The sequence below is a fragment of the Bombus huntii genome, chromosome 8 (genome assembly GCF_024542735.1).
Source record: "Bombus huntii isolate Logan2020A chromosome 8, iyBomHunt1.1, whole genome shotgun sequence".
NCBI classification, from domain to species: domain Eukaryota; kingdom Metazoa; phylum Arthropoda; class Insecta; order Hymenoptera; family Apidae; genus Bombus; species Bombus huntii.
In genome coordinates, this window is record NC_066245.1 from 2,256,937 (window position 1) to 2,277,487 (window position 20,551).

The 20,551-nt window shown below is 37.0% G+C and overlaps 3 protein-coding genes across 10 annotated transcripts; 2 read left to right on the forward strand and 1 right to left on the reverse strand.

Moving 5' to 3' along the window:
* Window positions 1–53: 53 nt before the first annotated feature.
* LOC126868936 (procathepsin L-like) lies at window positions 54–10,224 on the forward strand. 5 transcript variants are annotated; one of them, XM_050624955.1, is made up of 7 exons: window positions 54–256; window positions 962–1,071; window positions 1,314–1,490; window positions 1,762–2,121; window positions 2,693–2,853; window positions 3,401–4,466; window positions 4,536–4,994. In XM_050624955.1, the coding sequence occupies exons 1-6, from the start codon at window positions 106–108 to the stop codon at window positions 3,594–3,596; spliced, it is 1,155 nt and encodes a 384-aa protein (XP_050480912.1). In that variant the 5' UTR covers window positions 54–105; the 3' UTR covers window positions 3,597–4,466; window positions 4,536–4,994. The 5 variants fall into 5 exon arrangements, with proteins under 5 accessions (XP_050480912.1, XP_050480913.1, XP_050480911.1 ...); XM_050624956.1 differs by lacking the exon at window positions 4,536–4,994 and having other exon boundaries at window positions 3,406–3,562; XM_050624954.1 differs by lacking the exons at window positions 54–256; window positions 962–1,071; window positions 1,314–1,490; window positions 1,762–2,121; window positions 2,693–2,853 and adding exons at window positions 6,004–6,261; window positions 7,912–7,988; window positions 8,091–8,294; window positions 8,975–10,224 and having other exon boundaries at window positions 3,598–4,466; window positions 4,536–5,488.
* Window positions 10,225–11,971: 1,747 nt separating this feature from the next.
* Window positions 11,972–14,632, forward strand: LOC126868938 (acidic fibroblast growth factor intracellular-binding protein). Of its 2 annotated transcripts, XM_050624959.1 has the most exons (6): window positions 11,972–13,046; window positions 13,170–13,371; window positions 13,456–13,683; window positions 13,769–13,996; window positions 14,064–14,318; window positions 14,408–14,632. In XM_050624959.1, the coding sequence occupies exons 1-6, from the start codon at window positions 12,962–12,964 to the stop codon at window positions 14,484–14,486; spliced, it is 1,077 nt and encodes a 358-aa protein (XP_050480916.1). In that variant the 5' UTR covers window positions 11,972–12,961; the 3' UTR covers window positions 14,487–14,632. The 2 variants fall into 2 exon arrangements, with proteins under 2 accessions (XP_050480916.1, XP_050480917.1); XM_050624960.1 differs by lacking the exon at window positions 14,408–14,632 and having other exon boundaries at window positions 14,099–14,259.
* On the reverse strand, window positions 14,621–17,125 carry LOC126868941 (pyruvate dehydrogenase E1 component subunit beta, mitochondrial). Of its 3 annotated transcripts, XR_007690774.1 has the most exons (6): window positions 16,917–17,125; window positions 16,739–16,801; window positions 16,129–16,335; window positions 15,395–16,025; window positions 15,044–15,310; window positions 14,621–14,948 (listed from the first exon to the last, which is right to left on the reverse strand). XR_007690774.1 is itself a non-coding variant. In XM_050624963.1 (5 exons), the coding sequence occupies exons 1-5, from the start codon at window positions 16,923–16,925 to the stop codon at window positions 15,162–15,164; spliced, it is 1,059 nt and encodes a 352-aa protein (XP_050480920.1). In that variant the 5' UTR covers window positions 16,926–17,125; the 3' UTR covers window positions 14,621–15,161. The 3 variants fall into 3 exon arrangements, 2 of the variants coding, with proteins under 2 accessions (XP_050480920.1, XP_050480921.1); XM_050624963.1 differs by having other exon boundaries at window positions 14,621–15,310; XM_050624964.1 differs by lacking the exon at window positions 16,917–17,125 and adding an exon at window positions 16,393–16,511 and having other exon boundaries at window positions 14,621–15,310; window positions 16,739–16,807.
* Window positions 17,126–20,551: the final 3,426 nt, after the last annotated feature.

The window sequence follows — 20,551 nt, forward strand, 5'->3', positions numbered from 1 at the left end:
CCCGTCCCGCGCAACTACATCACCAACCACTATCACTGCTAATATGTATTGCAAGCGAAAGCGAATGAGACGCGGCTAATAGATTTAGCTGGCGACCATGCATGCATGCGCGCGCGTGTACGCGCTCAAATAATTCAACCCTGCAAAAAAAATTTAATTCGTAAATTGGAAGAAATTAGACATGTCAGTGCAGAGAACGTAGAAACGCAAACCGTAAGCGAAATGTACAGTACAAGCGGTCGGTTATGCGCAAACGGTACGTGAGTTAATGAATTAATCGTCGGTCAATGCATGAGTGTGTGTGCCTCGAATTCCTTATTTCTAAAAGTTGCGCGATTTCTGCAAGTACAGCCATCTCACGACGAATTTCTCAATCTTTCGTGTCGAACGCTATTCACGATCTTACGAACTCTGTTTGAGTATTTGTTAGCTTTGCTTCTCGCGTTTCAATATCACTCGACGGTACAAGCTTAATTTCTCTGAAGAATATAGTTGATAATAGTCGAGTTTTCGTGCAAGCTATATGTATATAGAAAAGCTTGCTCGAAGGAAAAGTGCAGGAAAGGTTGTGAAAGCAGATCTGTCATTTGCTCTTTGACCCATTTGCGGTGGAAGCGATGTTCGTATCATATTGTAGAGGCATTAAATCGGGCACCGCAGATATTATTCTGCAGACTGCTAGTAAATATACTTACATATATTGCACTCAAGATGACGCAATTTTTGCGGTTCAACTTCCCTCGTGCTTACGTACGTACGAAATTTGTAAAATTGCTGACACTGTAGTTACAAATTGGATGTCAAATGAGAACAGCCGTAAGGTCAAACTGCATTCGAATCGAAATAACGAACGCTTGAGTCAGTTGATCAAACTACAGAAAAAACAACGATTCGTGTGTTATCGAGTCGATTTTTAATACGGTTGCATTCGCGATGTCTTTTCGTCTTTGTGTCCTTTTAGTTCTCCTTTTAGCTATATGGGGTAACTATGGCATTCAAGTGTTTGACAAACAAAATCGTTTTCCTCAAGAAGTATCGGAACGGCTAGATGAATATTGGAACTTGTACAAGGTACTATAAGCGTCTTATTTGAATATCTTCGATCAATATTACAATTAGGCTAGATTGTAATGCAAATTAATATCCTTACAAATATACATAAAAGAAGTAGGGAATATAAATAAAGGATCGATTCGTTTATTAAATATTACGAGGACCTTATTGAATTATTAAATATTTCAGCAAAATTTTTTACTCCATCGTACGTATCGTGTGTTATAATACTTTACTCTAAGATATTACTGTTGCCGCAGACTCGTTACAATAAAAGTTACTCTGGAAATCTCGAGACTAACCGAAGGATAGCTTGGGAAGAAAATCTAATAACGATTTATAAGCACAATATGATGGCAGCTGCGGGTCATCACAGCTATACATTGAGAGACAATCACATTGCCGATCTCGGAACTAGGCAATACATTCGAGAAATGGTTCGTATTATAAGAGAGCTATCGTAAAACGGATATTATTCGGTAATAAATAAATTCTAACTAGAGATTTGTTTCATTTCTTAATCATACTATAACCAACAGTATAGAGTACCATCTAGCGGAGATATTCTCCATATTTTTTCATATTATGCGCAGCACGCACATTTCCACAAACTTAAATTTTAGATAAACATTCAGTTAGGAGAAAAATTGAAAGAAAATTCTTCTTTGTAGTATAACGGTTTGGATTTTTCTTTTCTTTATTCTCTAGGTAAAACTAATCCCTAGTCGTAAGCGGCGTGTATCGAATGAACCGATAGTCGGAGCGGTTTTACATGATCCTCGAAGAATTCCACCACAGCTTGATTGGCGCGAAATGGGATTTAAAACGCCGCCAGAAAACCAAAGAGACTGCGGCAGTTGTTACGCGTACTCGGTAGCCACCAGCATTCAAGGGCAAATCTTCAAAAAAACAGGAATGTTAATTCCATTGAGCGAACAACAGTTGATCGATTGCAGTACGTCTACTGGAAATTTAGGTTGTTCAGGAGGTTCTCTGAGAAACACACTGAGATATCTCGAAAAGGCAAAAGGTCTAATGCCTCAAAGCCGTTATTCGTATACAGCGAAAGTACGTTCCTTTCTATTTTTCCTCTTCTTTGTCATTTTTCTTTACGATAACACTGACATACGAAATGTTGAAGCAAAACACGGACTGTTCTCAATTCTGATAATGCTATATTCGGAAAGACATTCTTTATTTTATTCCATTATACTTCGACTATAACGTACAGTGGTTAGAAAAAGTGTTCGCATAACGTTATGTTTGTTAATTATACGTACAAATTCTTCTCGTAGCTACTGTAGGTAAGTTCGTTCGCAGACTATCGGTATCGAGATTTCCGTTATTCAGTTATCCCTCGTGTTTCATAATATATCTTATCTCCAAATGCTGATTTAAGTATACGCTCGTGGCTGAAGTAACAAGTATATTTTTAAACAAAATGTGTACATTAGGAATTCGCGAATGTCAACAAACATGAGGCAACGAAATCAATATCGAAGAAAGTCCAAACGATATCGAATTACGTTCGGATTATGTGTTTTATGTATCGTAGATTAGTATGTATAGATTATACATGTATATGTATAGGAGGGAAAGATAATTATCCACCAATGATATGTTTGCTTTTGGAGGATAGCAAGGTCCGTGTCGTTTTGTAGAAGACTTGAGCGTAGTTAACATCACTTCATGGGCAGTTTTACCAGCACGTGACGAAAAAGCTTTGGAAGCTGCCGTAGCGATCATAGGTCCAATAGCTGCTTCGGTAAATGCCAGTCCAAAAACGTTTCAACTTTATCAGTGAGTATTTTTTATTCCTTGGAAGCCAAGATTATCGGGGCTGTTAAGGCAAACAATATCGTGGTATTCCGGGTGATAGAAAAACGAAAATGGGGTTTGAAAGGGAGTAGAAAATTAAACAGAGTTGTTGTAATAAAAGAGCATAGAAAGGAAACGGACAAAGCGTCTTTGACACGCGACCAATCCGTGTTTAATGAATGTTTACGCGAAAGATGAAAGTACGAAAACTCGTATCATCCCCCTCTGACAGATGTTCAAAGAAATTGGTCCATTCGTACGATAACCTTTGATGCATCGTTTATGCGATGACCCTGAAACGACAACGAACCGAAGTCATTGAACTGTCGTTTACGAATTAAAAAGGGGCGCGGAAGTTTTTACATACTCGCAAAAATACTCGTTGTCACAAGTTTTTACGATTGCTCTATCGAAATCTCAGTACGCGATCTTCTGTACCTTCCATCCTCGCATTTCCTTTCTTGTTATCTCATTTTCTTATTCTTTTGTTCTTTCCTAGTTACAAAGGTAAGAAAATTTTGTTTCGCAGCACAGGAGTCTACGATGACGAAGTTTGTAGCTCGGACATGGTGAATCACGCTATGGTGATCGTTGGATACACGCCAACCGAATGGATTCTGAAGAACTGGTGGGGTAACGGATGGGGTGAAAATGGATATATGCGTCTGGCTAAAAACAAAAATCGATGCGGCATAGCCAATTATGCGGCGTATGCAAAAGTTTAACTCAATATGAATCGGAGAACGAACCCATTAAAAGATATTTATTAAAATCTATTATTTTTAAATTAACGACGATACCATTGTACATCTCTTCGTGTTATTCTCGGTCATTAAAGGAAGAACGTATAGTGGCATGAACGTATAGATCGGCGTGTATGGGTGCGGATGATCCGAAAACACGATTAGGTCGAAGCTCGCCAACTCTTTCAAGACACTGAAGAGATTTACGTACTTTCACGATGTTTCCCACCTCCGAAAGAACAAGATAGTATAAGTATAAAACAGTAAGAGTTTGATCGCTCTCGGAAGCGATAGTTTAATCAACCTTGAATTCAGCTACAGATTACTCATTTTCTCGACGATTGATTCTTTTTGCCATTTCTTCTTATCTGGTAGACACTTGAAATAAAATTTTAGCAAGGGGTAACCGTTTATCGAAAAGAGTAACGTACGCGTGGGCAATCGTGGATCGAGAAAATTTTGTCGACGAAATTTGTTCCACGAATTCGTCCAGTAGTGCGTTTATGGTAAATAGACGACGCGCGTTTTCGCTTTACGTACCAAATGTTCTAGTAATTTCAAAATCTTTCTTACCAAACCGAGCACATAATTAAGAATTTAGGTGAAAAAGATGAAAAAACGGACTACAAAGACGACGAAGCACAAAGCATGTTCGTGGCGCGTGTTTCCCCCGACGATATCAGTACGATTCGTCTCCGTCCAATCCGCTGTATCCCCCGCTGATGGAGCAAAGTTCAGACTGTACCAAGAGCCGATGCGTGACTAAATAATGATTTAACGAAGTGTCTTCAGTCTTCGCGGGTAAGTTGCATGTGTTGTTGGATCAGCGAAAACGACCGAATCAATCGAAAGGTAGAGCCATAGCGAATTATCGATTATTACGTGGACCGAATAATAATTTTCGCTCGTTTATCGTTCAAGCATTCTGCGTCGAGCCTGAGGACAATATAGTGATAAAAATACAAAGAAGAAAGTAAAGAAGGAAGAAGAGAAAGAGGAAAGCAAGGTTGAGAGAAAGGGGGTAGAAAGGAGCAGAATGGGAGGAACCTGAGGAAGGAAGAAAACGCGGTAGCAAAAAAGGGAACTAAGGAGGAAAGGAAAGAAGGCTAAGAGGGAAAATAAAAATGTGGATTAATCGAACAAGAATATTTTTTAAAACACAGTCGAATTCGAGTTTGTAGAATTACTGACGATTTTATTAGCGGTCCATGCATTCGATAGCTACCGATAGCGAGATAAAAAGAAGAGAAAGGAGATCGATGTGCGACTTAATGGAAAATCAGTGGGTATTCCTGGATCGATGAGATTCTTCGAAACAATGTTAAAGGGGTAAACGAATGAAAGAAAAATATCTGTAGGAAAACACGTGTGAGTGGGATATTCATACCCGATGCAAAATATCGACACGATGCGTCTAATTCAACAGCTGGTATTACTTTCTATTCTCTTGTTGGATAATCAGGTGGAAGTCACCTGGCCCAAGGCCGCAAATCCCTTGCCTTACCTTCGGTGGGCATCTAATTTACGATCAGGCAGTTCGACCTCACCGAGTTCTTCTTCCTCTTCCTCGTTTTCTTTATCGACTTCTTTCGAGGAAGAGAATTGCGCTGAATGTACACAAAATAAGGTTGGCATATTAACCGTTACCGATCCGATTTTAACAGAGCTAAGAGTCGAGTATGTCAAACAACAAATACTGAAGAAGCTAAGACTTTCCAAGCCACCCGAGATATCGATGCCGCTGTCGACCTTGCCGAAGCCTCTGATAAATGGTCGTGTACTCGAACTTCAACCCGGAGCACCACTCGAACCGGAAAAATCAGCTGACAGTTTTTATGGAAAAACAGACCAAATTGTTGTTTTTCCGAACGAAGGTCAGTCCCTGTGAAACTGAACGATCCGTTTCACGAGACGCGTGTATCTCTGTGAAATTAAAGCGAGGCGAAAAAATGGAAGGAAGATACATCTAATCTTACGTTTAACGAGTATAAATTTTCAAGCAACTATTTATGCAAGTTGGTATTTTTACGACAATACCGCAACTAAATACCATTGTTTCGAGTATTTCAGCGCGTTACGTATATCTCGCGGATTTCTGCGTATCAAAGTTTTCTATAAATGCATAAACATCTGCAGTCTGCGAATTATTCGATCACTTCAAATTTCTACATTTAATTAAACGTTAATTAAAAATCTCGCATTTAAATTCCATCGATAAGATGTTTACGCGCGGCGATTAACTGACATTAGACCTTCTCTTCTGCATTTCGCTACTGTAAGCATCTTGTCGTCTTTATTCCATCGTTAACATGTTCGAATCGGACAGAGACCACTTTGCGTTTTTTAGTAACGGCAAACCGAATACGAAAATAAATGGCAAACTTTTCAGGTATTGCCGATTCGAAAAAGTGCCAACAGAAATCGAACCATCTGACGGGCTTTAATCCGGCAGCCTGTTTCACGTTTTATCTACCGAACGAAATGCAATTCGTGGATGTGACCTCGGCGCAGCTTTGGTTTTACAAGGAATACGACGAAAATGACTACCTAAATCAAACTTTCGTGCTCTCCGAGCTCGATCATTGGGATTTGAGCGGGAACTTCGAGAAAAACACGATTATGGCTATCTTTGAAACCGATATCGGAGGTAGGTAAATCGAGATACTTCCTTTTCTTAGGTATTCGCGCACAGGTAAAAGCTTCGTCTAATTCTCGTTCTTTCGTGCATCTTTCGTGTTTTCATTTCTCTTAGATACGGGGTATACGACGTTATCGTAAAAATACCGAACCGAGTGAAATCGACCGCTTCTCTTCCTGCCTCTGTCCCGTTACATATCATCGTTACAGCAAAACCATTTGCCATGTCGTAATTTTGTCGCGTTTACATCTGTCGACACAGTTTATCGTTTTATAAATGAACGCTTTAAGCTTGAAGATTGAACAACGATTTAGAGTAACAACGTGGATACTTCGATCTCTTTTCTCATAAAATTGTAGAATTTCGCCGAAAGATATAGTGACGACGGAAAAATTTAAGCGAATCCTTGGAATTCCCCTTCCTAGTCACGATGCTAATAAAAGCGGAATTCGACGATGTAAGCGAATTGATCGAAAAGAAATTGTCAATGATACGTTGCGTTAACGCAACGTTCATCCTTAATGGGATAAACTGTTTTTAACCGAGTCGTCCTTTAATCGGAAACTTCTACAATTACCGAATCAAAATTGAGCAAAAAGAAATCGATTTCGGTCAACTTTTAGTCCCCACTGATATAACTATGTATTATATAATTTATTTTCGACAGAATGGAACGATACATAAAAAAAAAGATCGGAGATCTCTAAATAAAAAAAAAAAAATGATTCCTCCGAACAGATTTACAATCTAAATAATCGGTTAATTCGACTTGCCCCAGGTAACAGATTAAAACGTTGGAAATGTTGCACCGAAGCCCATACACCGAAAGTACGGGACAAATGTTAATCTTAAAGCATATTTTAATAGATTTAGTTAGCGAAAAAATTATAGGAACATGAGAGCGAAAGAAAGAAGATGAGAGGGCGGACGGGAGAGGGGCAACTCGTTAAGATACACGAAAGGAATCGGCGAAACTGAGCGCAAAACTATGCAAAGATATTTGTTGACAGTTGGTAAGGACTTTAGACCGTGAAGTGGTATGTCAGCAAAAAAATTCAACGCTCTCACGGTATAAAGTCACTTCATGCTGTATTACTGCAGTATCGCGATTACGAATCGACCAATTTACAGGAATCGAACGCGAAATTAAGTCGATCGTGTCACGAAACTTTCTAACGGTCGTGCGGTTATTCGATCGAATTGGGAGGGGCGAGTGTCAAAATGGAAAGAACAATGGCAGCGTAGTCAAATCTTGTCTCTAACCTCTTCTCTCGTGCCACATGTACCATCGCCACCACCCTCCACCTTCCCACGCTTCTAGCCATTCGCAATGCAATTATGCATTTAGAATCGCGATCGCATTGAAAAAAGAAATGAAAAAAAAAAACGGTAAAACAAAGAAAGAAAAGAAAGGAAATATACGGAATATAGAGATGGTAATGGACAAAATATCGATGCTCGCAGATACAGCAACATTCTCGATTGTGCGAACGAACAACGATGTAGTCGAATCGAAACGATAAGAATAAGAATAAGCGAAATGGAAAGGAGAGGCGAGGCGAGTCGAGGCTAGGCGAAGAGAGGAGAAGAGGGACGAGGCGTGGCGCGACGATACGAAGCGATCGCAGGTTAAAACGATCAGGACGATCGCTGTTTCAGAGGGATGGGTGAAGACCGACGTAACTTTCACGCTGAAGAAATGGGTGGAAGAACTTCGATTGAATCACGCGATACAGGTAGCTTGTAGCACCTGTTCGATAGATCGGGACACAGCGCCTGTATCCGTTGAACAGACATTAAAACCGTTCCTTGTGATACACACGTCGCCGTTACCGCAGAAAAACAGACCGAAGAGGAACTCGAATTGTCTGCCGGAAATGAAGGAGTGCTGCAGGGACGAGCTCTATATTAATTTCAAAGACATCGGTTGGAGCGATTGGATTCTTCATCCGAGCGGATATCACGCGTATTTCTGTCGTGGATCGTGTTCTTCCGCAGCTTCGTTGACCATCAGTGGATCTCCCTACAATAACGTGATCAGAGTAGGCATCCTCTTTTATCTTCTCTTTTGCTCTTGATGCTTGAATTTATGATTGGATTTATTGGATTTATTGCTTGGTTGAATTTATTACACAACGTAATGCTCTCAAACCTGACTTATTTTACGATCTCGCAGTATCCTTCCCCGCCAAATAATCAACAGAGACTACCGCCAACGATTGTATAGGGTGCGGCCGAATAACACGTAAGAAGTAAGAAAAAAGATATAGAATACAATTTTTCTCCTATGACGCTTCGTTTTCAAGAGAATCAAGTTTGAACATTTTTCAGCTATATTTTACCCGCCGATAAGCCGACTGGATACGAGTAAAAAATCAACAGGTTATTTCATTCTAGATGCGAAGATAAGTAAAAAATGAGAAAAAAGTTTTTTCACTGAAAGCGTTTCAAAGCAGAAAACAGAGTTTGAAAGCGTTTAGTAAAAATGCCGTTGATTGCTTACTCCTGTTCGGTCCAGATGTCACTCTGTGTTCAAATATACTTGATCGAGTTCCAAACTCGATTTTCTCGAAAACGAAGTATCGTACGAACAAACTTTATTTTATATTTTCGTCTTACTTTTTCGTAGAGAATCGCCCGATGCCTGCTTGTACGTGTTATTCGGCCATACCCTATATTGAACTTTTTCGGAGCATTAATTTTTTCTCTTTTATTGTTTTAGAGGTTATTGGCCAAGAATGGTAGCACAACGCGTCGTAAAAACGAGATCATTCCATGTTGTTCACCTACGCAATTGTCGCCGATTCAACTGCTCTACGTTGATTCGAACAATACGATCACGCAAAAAACACTGCCAAATATGGTAGTGGAAGCCTGCGGTTGCATGTGATTTACGAAAGTCGCTGAAATTCTCCCACAAATCCCCCGAAAATACCCTACGTCGGCTCGATCGATTCGAATTCGAGGTCCTATCGCACCTGATTCAATCGTTTCCAAAGCGACGAGAGTTTGATCCCCTTCGTTACCTGAAACAAGTTCCTTTTGAATAAATTTGCACATGCAACCTCTTCGTATCCTGAATTTCAAAGGAGCAAAACTATATACTAAAGTGTATAGAACTCTCGAATGTTCACCGTTTCGTTGAGAATTTATCGAAACATTATCGCGGAGAAACGCGATGCTTCTGTCGAATCAAATGGACTTCACGCGTAGTTTTATGGTTCGCAGTGAAGAGACTAGGAAAACGTTTAAAGTTAAAACGTTGTGAACTACAAATGCTCTCAGAAAGCCCGTGGAAGGCACGAATACAGAATCGAGAAAGAATGTACACGCACGAGTCGCCTTTGATTTTAGTTTCCACGTCGAATACAGTTGTTTATACTTTCGCGTACAGAGACTCAAGAAAGTATTTAAACGGTTAGAGTAACTTCATATTACGCAGAACATTTTGAAATATTATTAACACGACTGTCACAATTGGTAAAATTTGAAACGAATTTAAAAATCTATATATATATAGATTTATATATATAGAAGTTAAAATATTTGAACAGTCAATTATTCGTTGTATTAATGAACCACGATATTTAATGAGATCATTTTTAGCACTAATTATACGTTTAACACCATTATTCATGCTGTATACATACTAATTTTTTGACATGTAGATTGATATATGTACAGTAGCGTTCGGATATGTGGCCACGAATTTGTCCGCTCGTATGGCCACAAGTTATCCCCACCAATCCCTGGAACTGCTGGCGCGAGGCAGGCCTCTGCGTTATCTATGATCCGCATCAATGTAATTCAAATCGGAATAAGAAAAATACAATGTTTTTTATTTTTTTATTATATCGTTACGAGATAGCCTCAGTCGGATTATTGAGATTTGTACAAACATGACTATATCTGATCAACAATTGTTAACTAAACTAATGAAATATGTAATATACGACTAGGAGTAAAAAATGATCTGGTTCTACAGTATCTTATTACACTCTACCTATTCTGTCTCACTCGCATTGTCTACTTCTCCCTTTTGCCTTTCATGCACGGACAGCGAAGTGAGCAGGAGTCAGATAATGTGGGCAAATTCTCGGAAAGTCAACTCCCAGGATATATGGTCAAACAGGTCCCGATCGGTGGCCATGCATCCGATTTTCGTATTGGTTTCAAATTTTACTAAAATAATGACGACGACTATGTCTCGTTACTAATGAAATTTTAAAAAATTTGGTACAATGTACATAATACATTCATCAAAACTTTTCATTTGTGTTCAAATACTTGCGTTCGAATACTTTTGTGAGCAAGTGCACGTATAGTATCCATCTTTGTACACATATGTATACACAAAAATAGACCGCCTCTTAATTTTTCACGTGAGAACGGTGCTCATTAATAAGTTAAATAGAAAGTTGCGTAATGCCGATAAGAACGAACATTATTTGCACGTTAAGTCATGCGAATAATTGAAACAGTATTCATTTTCTAGCCCTACTTACCGCTAGCGTGAAAATCGCGCGCACCACGTGCGTTTAAATTAATTGTTCCATATTTAATCCAAACGTAATTGCGTAATCACGCACGTTGATAGAATGTATTTATTATTAAGTCAAATCAATTATATGTATATTCTAACAGACAAACAACCATCGAGGCGAGCTTGTTTCCTCCCGTTGTCAATTCAGTTAATACGCTTATTCACCTCAATGCCTCTATATTTACTGAGAGAATTACGATCAATATCCTCGCCATTGTTTATTGAATGCATGAACCAAATAGTCGAATGATCGAATTGGATCCAATATATGTAGAATATTAACCACTGGCTAAGTTTAGGATAGATCTTACATCTTAAGGAACTTCGTGACTCGTAACAAATGTTCTGAAATACAAAACATGTAAAAAATCAGTGGTCTTGCTGTGCCCTTTGCGATTTAAAACGATGAGTGTAGCGATTATATTGAAACTATAAACAAGTTTCAATAGAAACTATAATTACGGTAACGAATGAAATAGACCTGACATCTTACGGGATTTGATATCACAAGTTCTGAAATACCGACCGTTTAACTTAGAGTTCTTAGAGAACTTAGAGAACCTAGAGTTCAGAGTTTAAGATAACAAATGTAGAAATTACATTTATAAACGCAGAGAAGGTACCTGATGAATTTTTAGTGATTCGTATAACAAAATTAAATTTTACTATGAAATTATAAATAATATACAAGCAATGATATCTTACAATTGCAGTTCGAATACCTCTACAATATTCGTTTATCTTAACACAGAATTAAATGTAGAATTTAATACGTTGTACTTTATTCGACAACTATCAGATAAAAATCTATGCTTGTATAGAAATCAGCGAAACTACTTAGTAAATATTCTAACTACATAACACAATCAACCAAGCAGCTCATATTATTTACTATACAATTCATAATTGTATCATGTATATGTAGTTGTCTTTAAATGGGAATAAGAAAGAAAAAATATTATGGAAGGAAAGCAAAGTCAGCGTAAATAAAGTAATCTTCACAATCAATCAATGATCCGTGTAAAAGAAATTATAGTGCAAACTATAAGTGCGATTTTGACAATTAAGTAAGAGACCAATGAAATGCGAACAAGATGAGTTCGAGAAACTATTTAACTTCGATATAGCATTATCTAAGAAACTATTAAATAAACATATATATTCGTTAAACAAACCTTGTAGTAGTTTATAAGGGGCGAAGAATTACTACGTTACGGAAATCACGCACTTTTAAACAGGATAACACGCGTAGAGTGTAGATGTCATGCTTTTAGACATGGAAGTGGTGCTTTGTCCTGCCAAATGCTTGCCTAATTGATCGCTAATTGGCTGAGGCGGCACGGATTCTTATCAATTAAAACCGACTCGAGAAACTGAAATATTGCACTAAACAATTCTTTAACGAACTATAACATTTTCAAACCAGATAGTTGTAAAGAATTTTTAACGTTTAGCTTTCTGATTAATAATTAAGGAGCTCGTGTACATGCTAAGTGGACGATTCCTTGAGAAAACATTGAATGGTATGAAAGAAAGGAAAAGAAAAGGGGGAAAAGAAGAAAGAAGCTAGGAGGGAGATTATCAGGAGTGAATGAAATAAAATATAATGACAAGAAAGAGGAGGGAATAAGAAAAGTTGAGAGGAGTAAAGGGGCTAAGAAATGAGAAAGAAAATGGAATAAAAAAGAGACCAAGGAAAAATGAAAAGAGAAATGATATGAACAGTAAGGGAAATAAATTATACGTACTTTGTCTATAATTATAACACAGAATGGATTAGCTTGCAATGCACATAATCTAACATGACACATTTTCTAACCTAACCTTATTTTATATTGAATCGATAACGTCGGAAGTGACATAAAGATGGTAAAGGAATTCTAACCCAGACGAGTAATAAACACAGATCTGTATGAATACATAGACTACAGAATAGACATATTACCACTAATGAATTATCGTCTGTAGTTTTTAGAATGTATAATATATACTATCCTTAATTAACATATATCTCATTTATGGAACAAGACGTTAAACGCAATCGATGATATAAATACGACACACCTAAAAACTGAAAATGTACGTGATGTCTTGAATCGATGTGAGCTAAGCCCATTTACGGGCCTACTTTTAAAGTGTGAAATTAAAAGACACTGTATCTTCGTGATGTTGTCAGAAGTCGATGTATTTATCAGTAATTATACTCTTGTCGATCCTGAGATATATCAGCTTTGGGTCGATGGCCATTCATGTAAGTTCGTCAAATACAGTTGTATAAAAATAGAACTTTTTGTTAAATAAAATTACCAATCTACTTGGATTGTCGAGTATAGATATAAGTGAAAATTCACAGGAATCTTTCTTATCCGTTTAGCAAGCGAAGCAGTAAATATCTTACATCAACGAGGAATATGTCAACAAACGAATGCCTCGATTGAATTAGTAGCTTCTGACATCCTCGATCACTATCGGACTTATGCACTGCTAGAAAAATTACTTCACACGCCTACTAAACTGGCGAGCGAACAGCTCGCGTTTCAAATAGAACCACAAACAAGTCAAATGCTTATTGAAATGTAACCAGATCTTTTTATTAACAATGTTATTTATATATACATACTTCTTCTTAAAACGCGTATTCTCTCGATTATAATTCGCAGGTACTATGAATTCGATGACGTTGTTATTAGAGAATTATTAGGTAAAAAATTAACGTCAAAAAGTAGGAAAGATATGGATGAGGTGTCAGAAAAAACAGGCATAACATTAAAGAGTTGTCGTCGACAATATGATAATGTGAAAAGAGTCTTCAAAGTTGTTGAAGATCTGCCAGGTTCCTTGGCTGCTAATATCGAACAACATTTTTTGCTCTCAGAAGATCTTGCCAAGTACAATATAAAATTATTACTTTGCATTGTTCTTCCATATACATGTAAAATTTATCTTAGCAGCTATGTTTTTATTATCCATCAGACGATATGCTGCTGTGGTGTTCATAGCGTGTCTTAGATTTGAGATGAACAAGAGAAAGCTTCAGTTCTTAACGTTTCCTGATTTATATCATTGTGCCAACAGTATGATGTCATCGTGGACATACCGTTGTGTTGGATCAGAATATTTTGACACTGATTTAGATAGAGAATTTTTGTTAGAGTTAGCAGAATGTAGGGTGCTTTTAGAAAATGATAAACATCATAAACAGTAAGATCTTTTTTGTTGGATATATAGGATACACATTGTGTTTAGTTTCTACTATATTCCTTTACAGTTTGGTGTGCATCAAGCTTAAACCTATGCTTTTAGAACGTTCGTTTCAAGAAATAGATACTAACTTTCGTTCATATACAAGAGCTATCCTAGGTATAGGATGTAATCTCCATCGCACCAGAGATTTACGATTTTTTTTCTTGGAACTGGTAGAAAGATGTATAGAACCTTGGCGTCAAGTGAACTGGACACACGCTGACCTCAGAAATTTCATGTCAATATATACTCAATGTGCACTAGATATGGATGTACTTAGGTGAAGGCCAAATAGATTACTATAAGAAGTAAAATAATTTTTTGAAGATATTTTACTAACTTGTCTAATTTCAATATTTTATTTTTCAGGGATAATGAATTAAGAGACGCGTTTGAACGTTATATGACTGTTGTTACATGCTGTTTATTGCGCATGTATCATACATGACCATTAACAAATGAGGAAAATGGAATACAAAAAATTAATACGATTGGGAATGATGACAAATGAGCCATAGAAAATGAATGAAATGGAGAAAATTGTAGTCATATTGGAATTTATTAAGTTTTCATAATAAATAATTAATAAACAAATGCGGCATGTTTATTCGTTCATTTCGTACACGCTAAAAATTTACAATTTTGCCTATCTATGTAATACATTTGAAAATTATCTTTAAAGTTAATTTAAAATGAGATTAACTCATAGTAGCATCTAATAAGATGTGGCAGTATTTCAATGACTTATCTTTCATGTACGAAGGACATTCTGGTATTGTTCCAGAAGCAGTAACGTTAATTTGTTTTAGTAAATAGTTATACTATTTTGAATCAACATGTACAAGTATACAACCTTGTATGCACTAAGGTCACACATTCACACATATGCATCACTTAATTATGTGTAGATCTGTGGATATAGTGTACAAGTACTGCGAATTGAACCCTTTTTCTATCAGCAAAACAACTTTCTACTATCTTATTATCGTTAAACTTTGTACTTACTTTCTACCTCATGAGGAATCTACTAGAGGCCGTAACGTGAAATGATACAAAGACCATGTGAAACTCAAAGAAGAAACAAACAGCATTTTTCATTTTACCTAGAGATCTATATAAATAATTACTCCAACCCCAATACTTTATTTACTGCGAACACAATATCACTTGTTTGCGGCAAACATGCGATTTCCAATGATTTGGCATAGGGCATAGGCGCATCAACACCCGTGACACGAATTACCGGTGCGTCAAGATGATAGAAAGCTTCGCCTGAAAACGAATGAGTGAAACGTGAATAAAAATTACACGCGATGATTAAGTTGCTTATACATCAATTGAATTAGGAAAACTTACTTTCTGAAATTTTAGCACTAATCTCCGCTCCGATACCACAATGTGGCCAACCTTGTTCCACAGTTAAACAATGATTTGTTTTCACTATTGATTGTATAATGGTATCTATATCTAATGGTCTTAAAGATCTAAGATTTATTACTTCTGCTTCTATTCCTTTCCCTGCAAGCTCATTTGCTGCTGCAAGAGCCTCTTCTACTGCTTTGGAATGTGCCACTAATGTAACATGTTTTCCAACACGTTCAATCTTTGCTTTACCAATTGGTAAGACGAAGTCTTTCGATAAAGCCTCATCAGACATAGGATACTGAGCACCATATAATATTTCATTTTCTAATACAACAACCGGATCGGGATCTCGAATGGCAGCTTTTAGCAATCCTTTTGCATCTTCGCTAGTATAAGGTGATAGTACTTTTAAACCAGGACAATGACTATACCAAGCACCGAAGCATTGAGAATGTTGTGCAGCCACTCCAGCTGCTGCACCATTAGGTCCACGAAAAACAACTGGTACGTTTACTCTTCCAGCAGACATGTAAAATGTTTTAGCAGCAGAATTGATAATTTGATCGATAGCTTGCATTGAGAAATTGAATGTCATAAATTCACATACAGGACGTAAACCAGCCTAAAACATTTAATTAAACAAAGAGCATTAATTAAGGAAACAAGAAATTATGAATTTTCAGAAAAATGGAAGAAATATTATACAAGAGGAAGTAAGAACATACCATAGCTGCTCCAACAGCTATACCAGCAAATCCTGCTTCTGTAATAGGAGTATCAATGACACGTTTGTCTCCATATTTTTTCCAGAGGCCCCTAGACACTTTGTATGCTCCATCATACAGTGCCACTTCTTCGCCCATCAAAAACACTCTCTCGTCTTTTTCCATTTCTTCATCCAGGGCTGAGTTCAAAGCATCTCGAACCGTCATCTACATCGTAATTGTGAAATCAGTAATGAGAAAAAATACGTTAAAATTTAATGTTACCTTTTTTCGATAACAGTAGAATCATTGCGAACAACGTATAGTAAGAACTGTTATCATAAATTGAAACGCTTAAGTCATAATCAAATAATTGACATCGGAAATAGATGACCTTTGTCGTCCTTCAGCATGTAACAACCAGATCGTATGATTTATTAAATGAACAATATAAAGCAAATAAAATCCATTAAATAGAAAGAAACGAAGAACCTTTCTTTAAGAAAGCTATTTTTATTAAGCGACAAGAAGGTCACACACAAGTACAATCTTGTCAAAGTAGAAATAGGTTATGTCCGAACAAATGATAGAGAAAAAGAATAGTTGTACAATGTACAACAATAATTTTTACCTGCTGTGCGCCACTCCATTTTGACGTTGAAAACGATCGTCGAACAACCCTCCTTACCGCTGACTAAAAATAATGAATAATGAAAATTATGAGTTTTTCATTTTTTCTTAAACTACCAATATCATATGTTCTATAACATTTAAACTCGAAGTTGGTTTTTATGAGAACATATATTTACCGAGAACATTGTAGGCCGTTAATTGTTTTTAATAATCTTAAAATTTTGGATCGTTTCGATCGTTTCAATCGGTTCAATTGCTCCTACTCGTTATTCACGTGTGTCGCCAGGGCCTCTGGTTCGTGAATTTGTCTTTAGTCTTTACCATAGATCAAAATGCTGAACCAGAACAATTCAAGGTCAGTAGGCGAGCTCTTATGAAACATTTTTACTGTAATTTATATCTTTACATTATGATTTTTAATAAATTACCAAAAAACGAATTATTAGCCATCTAACCTATCGTTTTTTTAAACATTCCTATGATCTTTTTTTATTTTACATAGAGTTTTAAGAAATTGTACATAAACGTAATATATCATTTGACTCTCATAACAATGATGACGATAAATAGAAAGCGCCACTTTTTCAAGCCAATGATAGTTAACCGAGTTCATGATTTAACCAATCACGGCAGGATTTAATGAGTCGGTCTTTTTTTATTAATGTGTTCGAGCAAGATTAGCGGTTAGTCCTGAGTACGATGAACGCACGTGGTACAGCACGTAACAACATAGTAAAAACGGTCCAATTAAAAACATGCGAACCATTCAAACAAGTGAATTAATTTATTTCTCTTAATTTATATTTTAATCTCAAGTTCTTGTATTTTGTTTTACATATTTAAAACGATGGTTACATATATACTTACACGAAAACCACAACAGTGTGCATTATATTATCCACTTTGCAGTTATTTATTGTCGATCTCGATTATGTAAGGGAAATAAAAAAGAGAGAAATAGGGAAAATGATTTAATAATTCGTTCATCAAAAACTGTATTATATCATATAACGTATCGTTTAAGCATCTGCGAATGTATGCGAATGTACATGTATACATATACGTGTTGTCTGTATATTATACAATATGAATGAATGAAACAAGATCATAGAATTTAGGCAGTTTTGCGAACGATGGCGACGTGAACTGAACGTATTGATTAGGAAGCGAAAATAAATATAAAAATATCGTAATGTCATATTGACGTATCGAAGTTATCGCGTAAAAAATATATCGATGGTATTTTTTGGATGTATCGATCGATAAGGAATCCGCGTCAATCAAATCCGCGATTCGATCGATGATATATTTGAACGGAACGAAATTGGCTTACGAATCCTTAGATCAAGGAGACAAAGTACCAACATTAGCATATTGTTTATTTACAAAAAGTATTCGCTCATGGTACAATGACAATGCTATGTGAAAATGCGTGTTGCGTGCGTGCATGAGGATTGCTTTTATAGAAAATGCATACGTTGTTAACAATCATACAAGAACAATGTATGCGAAGACATTGTTTGCATCGTGACTGTGTTTAGGATCTTGTTTCGAGTATACGTACAGATTCTCAATAAATCGGCGAAAAGAATGCTCGATGAAACGTACTACATGAACGAATGACAATGAAACATCTCCGTGCATCGATATCTCGAGAAGGAAATTCAGTTTGGGTATACGTTCTAGACCGTAATAGCTTTTTTTTTCTTTGTCGGACTTTTTATTAACGAGAGAACAACAATTGCATAGAAGTTTAATCGAGTAAAACACTAGCTAGAGTAAAAGATCTTCTGTTTAGTCTGTAATTAAAATTATGATAACACAATCGAGGTCCAGTGAGATAAGAGAACGAAGAGAAGGCCCAAAAGTATGGGACTTGTATATATGTCTACTAACTGTTAGGTACTTGTTTTTCTTTTGTGTGTATTTGTATCGATCTGTGTATGTATGTATATACGTGTATGCGTTTACGTGTATGCGTGTATGTGTCTGCGCGCAGATACGTCGCTTATGGCTGTAAGAAGGCATAAAATGAATTGAAATAAAAGAAAGATACAAAAAGTAAATAAAATAAGATCGAAAAGAGAAGTAGAAATCGTGGTTGATGTAAGAATACTGCCGTCGGAGCAAAAAGAGATCCTTTCTTGATCATCCTAATCTAATTAGCCGTAGATTGCAGAAGAATCGTCAATAGTAAGAATGATAATGATCATAATAATTGTAGTACCGTTAGCATCGGCTGTAAGTACACTACAACGATTTAACTTCAGTTTTGATAACGTCCACTACTCTCGGTTGTACGTTTGTTCTTCCAATGTGCCCGAGTACCGAGATAAATGCCCATCTCGTTGCACATTTTGTCGTCGAATAAATGCTGGCACAATATTTTTCTGATTAAATCATAAACTTAATTCGTTTGATGGCATCGAATCGTTTAATCGTTTTTCGCGCGTTTACTTCACGTTGATCGTTGTGCACCCGCGACAAACGATCGCAACGAATGCAAGCAAGCCACATTCCAAGGAGGATCAAATTTTCCAGTGATTTTGACTGTGATTTAATCTAGGTATACATACTTAATAATTCGACGAGAGCTTGTCAAATTGCTCCGTGCCAATTAATCGCAAAACGCGTAACAATCTACGAGTACAGATGCATGTATACCGAGAGTACGAAAGGCATCTGTGATAAGAAATAACAAGGCATAACTGACACGTGTTTACGCGTCGAGAGAATCTGTCGAAAGAATAATCTAGGAAATTTTTTACACGAGTCGAATCGAACAATAGAGTTCCTGGCTAATCGGCGACACGTTGAAGCGCGCGAATGCGGGCATGGGCGCAGGCGTAAATGCGCGCGCAGACACAAGTTCAGACGCAAGCGCAGTAGCAGGCGCCAGGCCGGAATCGGCGCACGTGTCATACGATTGGACGCGTAAACATCATTTCAACGCGCTAATTTACACGATATAAAAATCTCCTTTCCTTTGTATCATTTTTCGCTAATGTATGTACAAATAAACGGCTACCGATAACTCTTTTCGAATGCAGCGCGCATTCTCTTCGAACAAAGTATTTTTAAATAGAGTTGTCCCATTTCGTTCGTCAACGTTTCTCTATTTATTTAATGACAAGCGTCTGTTTTAGTCTAAGAGCTGGCTATATAAGTTTCAACGTTACTTGTCGTGATTCGCATCATACAGCTGTGATTTCTACACGGAAAGGTTGGACTACCGTTGCCAGTAACAAAACTTGCTAGGTAGAAGTTGATGCGCAAAAGATGGGTCTTGAAAATACGCGTAGATACAGTAAATAATAGTACACACATGGAAAAGTATCGGCGGAAGTCTAGGTAGAAGATAAAATGTCGCCAAAGTTGGTAAAGTCAATGATCGTACAAGAACAGAACAAGTATACGAAGCACTGTCAAAATCGATAGCGGCTAATCAATTACCACTTTCGTTCTGTTCGAGCTCGATCTCATGTCCGTTGTTGAGCCCAATCCGTTTTAAAAGCATCGACCGAACAAAAAATAAAAGAGCTTTAGCGAACAACTACAAAAATCGAATATAAATTTTAGTCTTACAGCTTCAATCGTATAAATGAATCGCTGGGACCACGAAACGATTCGTAGTATGCGCACATTGTATACGCCGCGCTCATTATTAACTTTATTAGCAACGATAATCCAATCTATTCAAGTAGAAATGACTGCGCCGAGTAACGTTGAAATTTATTATGTAGCCAGCTCTTGGTCTATTTCCTTGTACATTGAATGGGAACAAAACGATTAAACGTACGCGTATGTATTT

What these genes read in the sequence shown, in the direction of transcription:
- LOC126868936 (XM_050624952.1), top strand. Translation starts at nt 5,005, where the DNA reads ATGCAAAATATCGACACGATGCGTCTAATTCAACAGCTGGTATTACTT. An exon ending in CTTTGAAACCGATATCGGAG is followed by an intron (nt 6,262 to 7,911) that starts GTAGGTAAATCG and finishes TCGCTGTTTCAG; the next exon opens with AGGGATGGGTGAAGACCGAC. An exon ending in CCTACAATAACGTGATCAGA is followed by an intron (nt 8,295 to 8,974) that starts GTAGGCATCCTC and finishes TTATTGTTTTAG; the next exon opens with AGGTTATTGGCCAAGAATGG.
- LOC126868938 (XM_050624959.1), top strand. Translation starts at nt 12,962, where the DNA reads ATGTTGTCAGAAGTCGATGTATTTATCAGTAATTATACTCTTGTCGAT. An exon ending in TTGGGTCGATGGCCATTCAT is followed by an intron (nt 13,047 to 13,169) that starts GTAAGTTCGTCA and finishes TTATCCGTTTAG; the next exon opens with CAAGCGAAGCAGTAAATATC. An exon ending in AGTCAAATGCTTATTGAAAT is followed by an intron (nt 13,372 to 13,455) that starts GTAACCAGATCT and finishes TATAATTCGCAG; the next exon opens with GTACTATGAATTCGATGACG.
- LOC126868941 (XM_050624963.1), bottom strand. An exon ending in AATGGAGTGGCGCACAGCAG is followed by an intron (nt 16,336 to 16,738) that starts GTAAAAATTATT and finishes ATTACGATGTAG; the next exon opens with ATGACGGTTCGAGATGCTTT. An exon ending in TAGCTGTTGGAGCAGCTATG is followed by an intron (nt 16,026 to 16,128) that starts GTATGTTCTTAC and finishes TAAATGTTTTAG; the next exon opens with GCTGGTTTACGTCCTGTATG.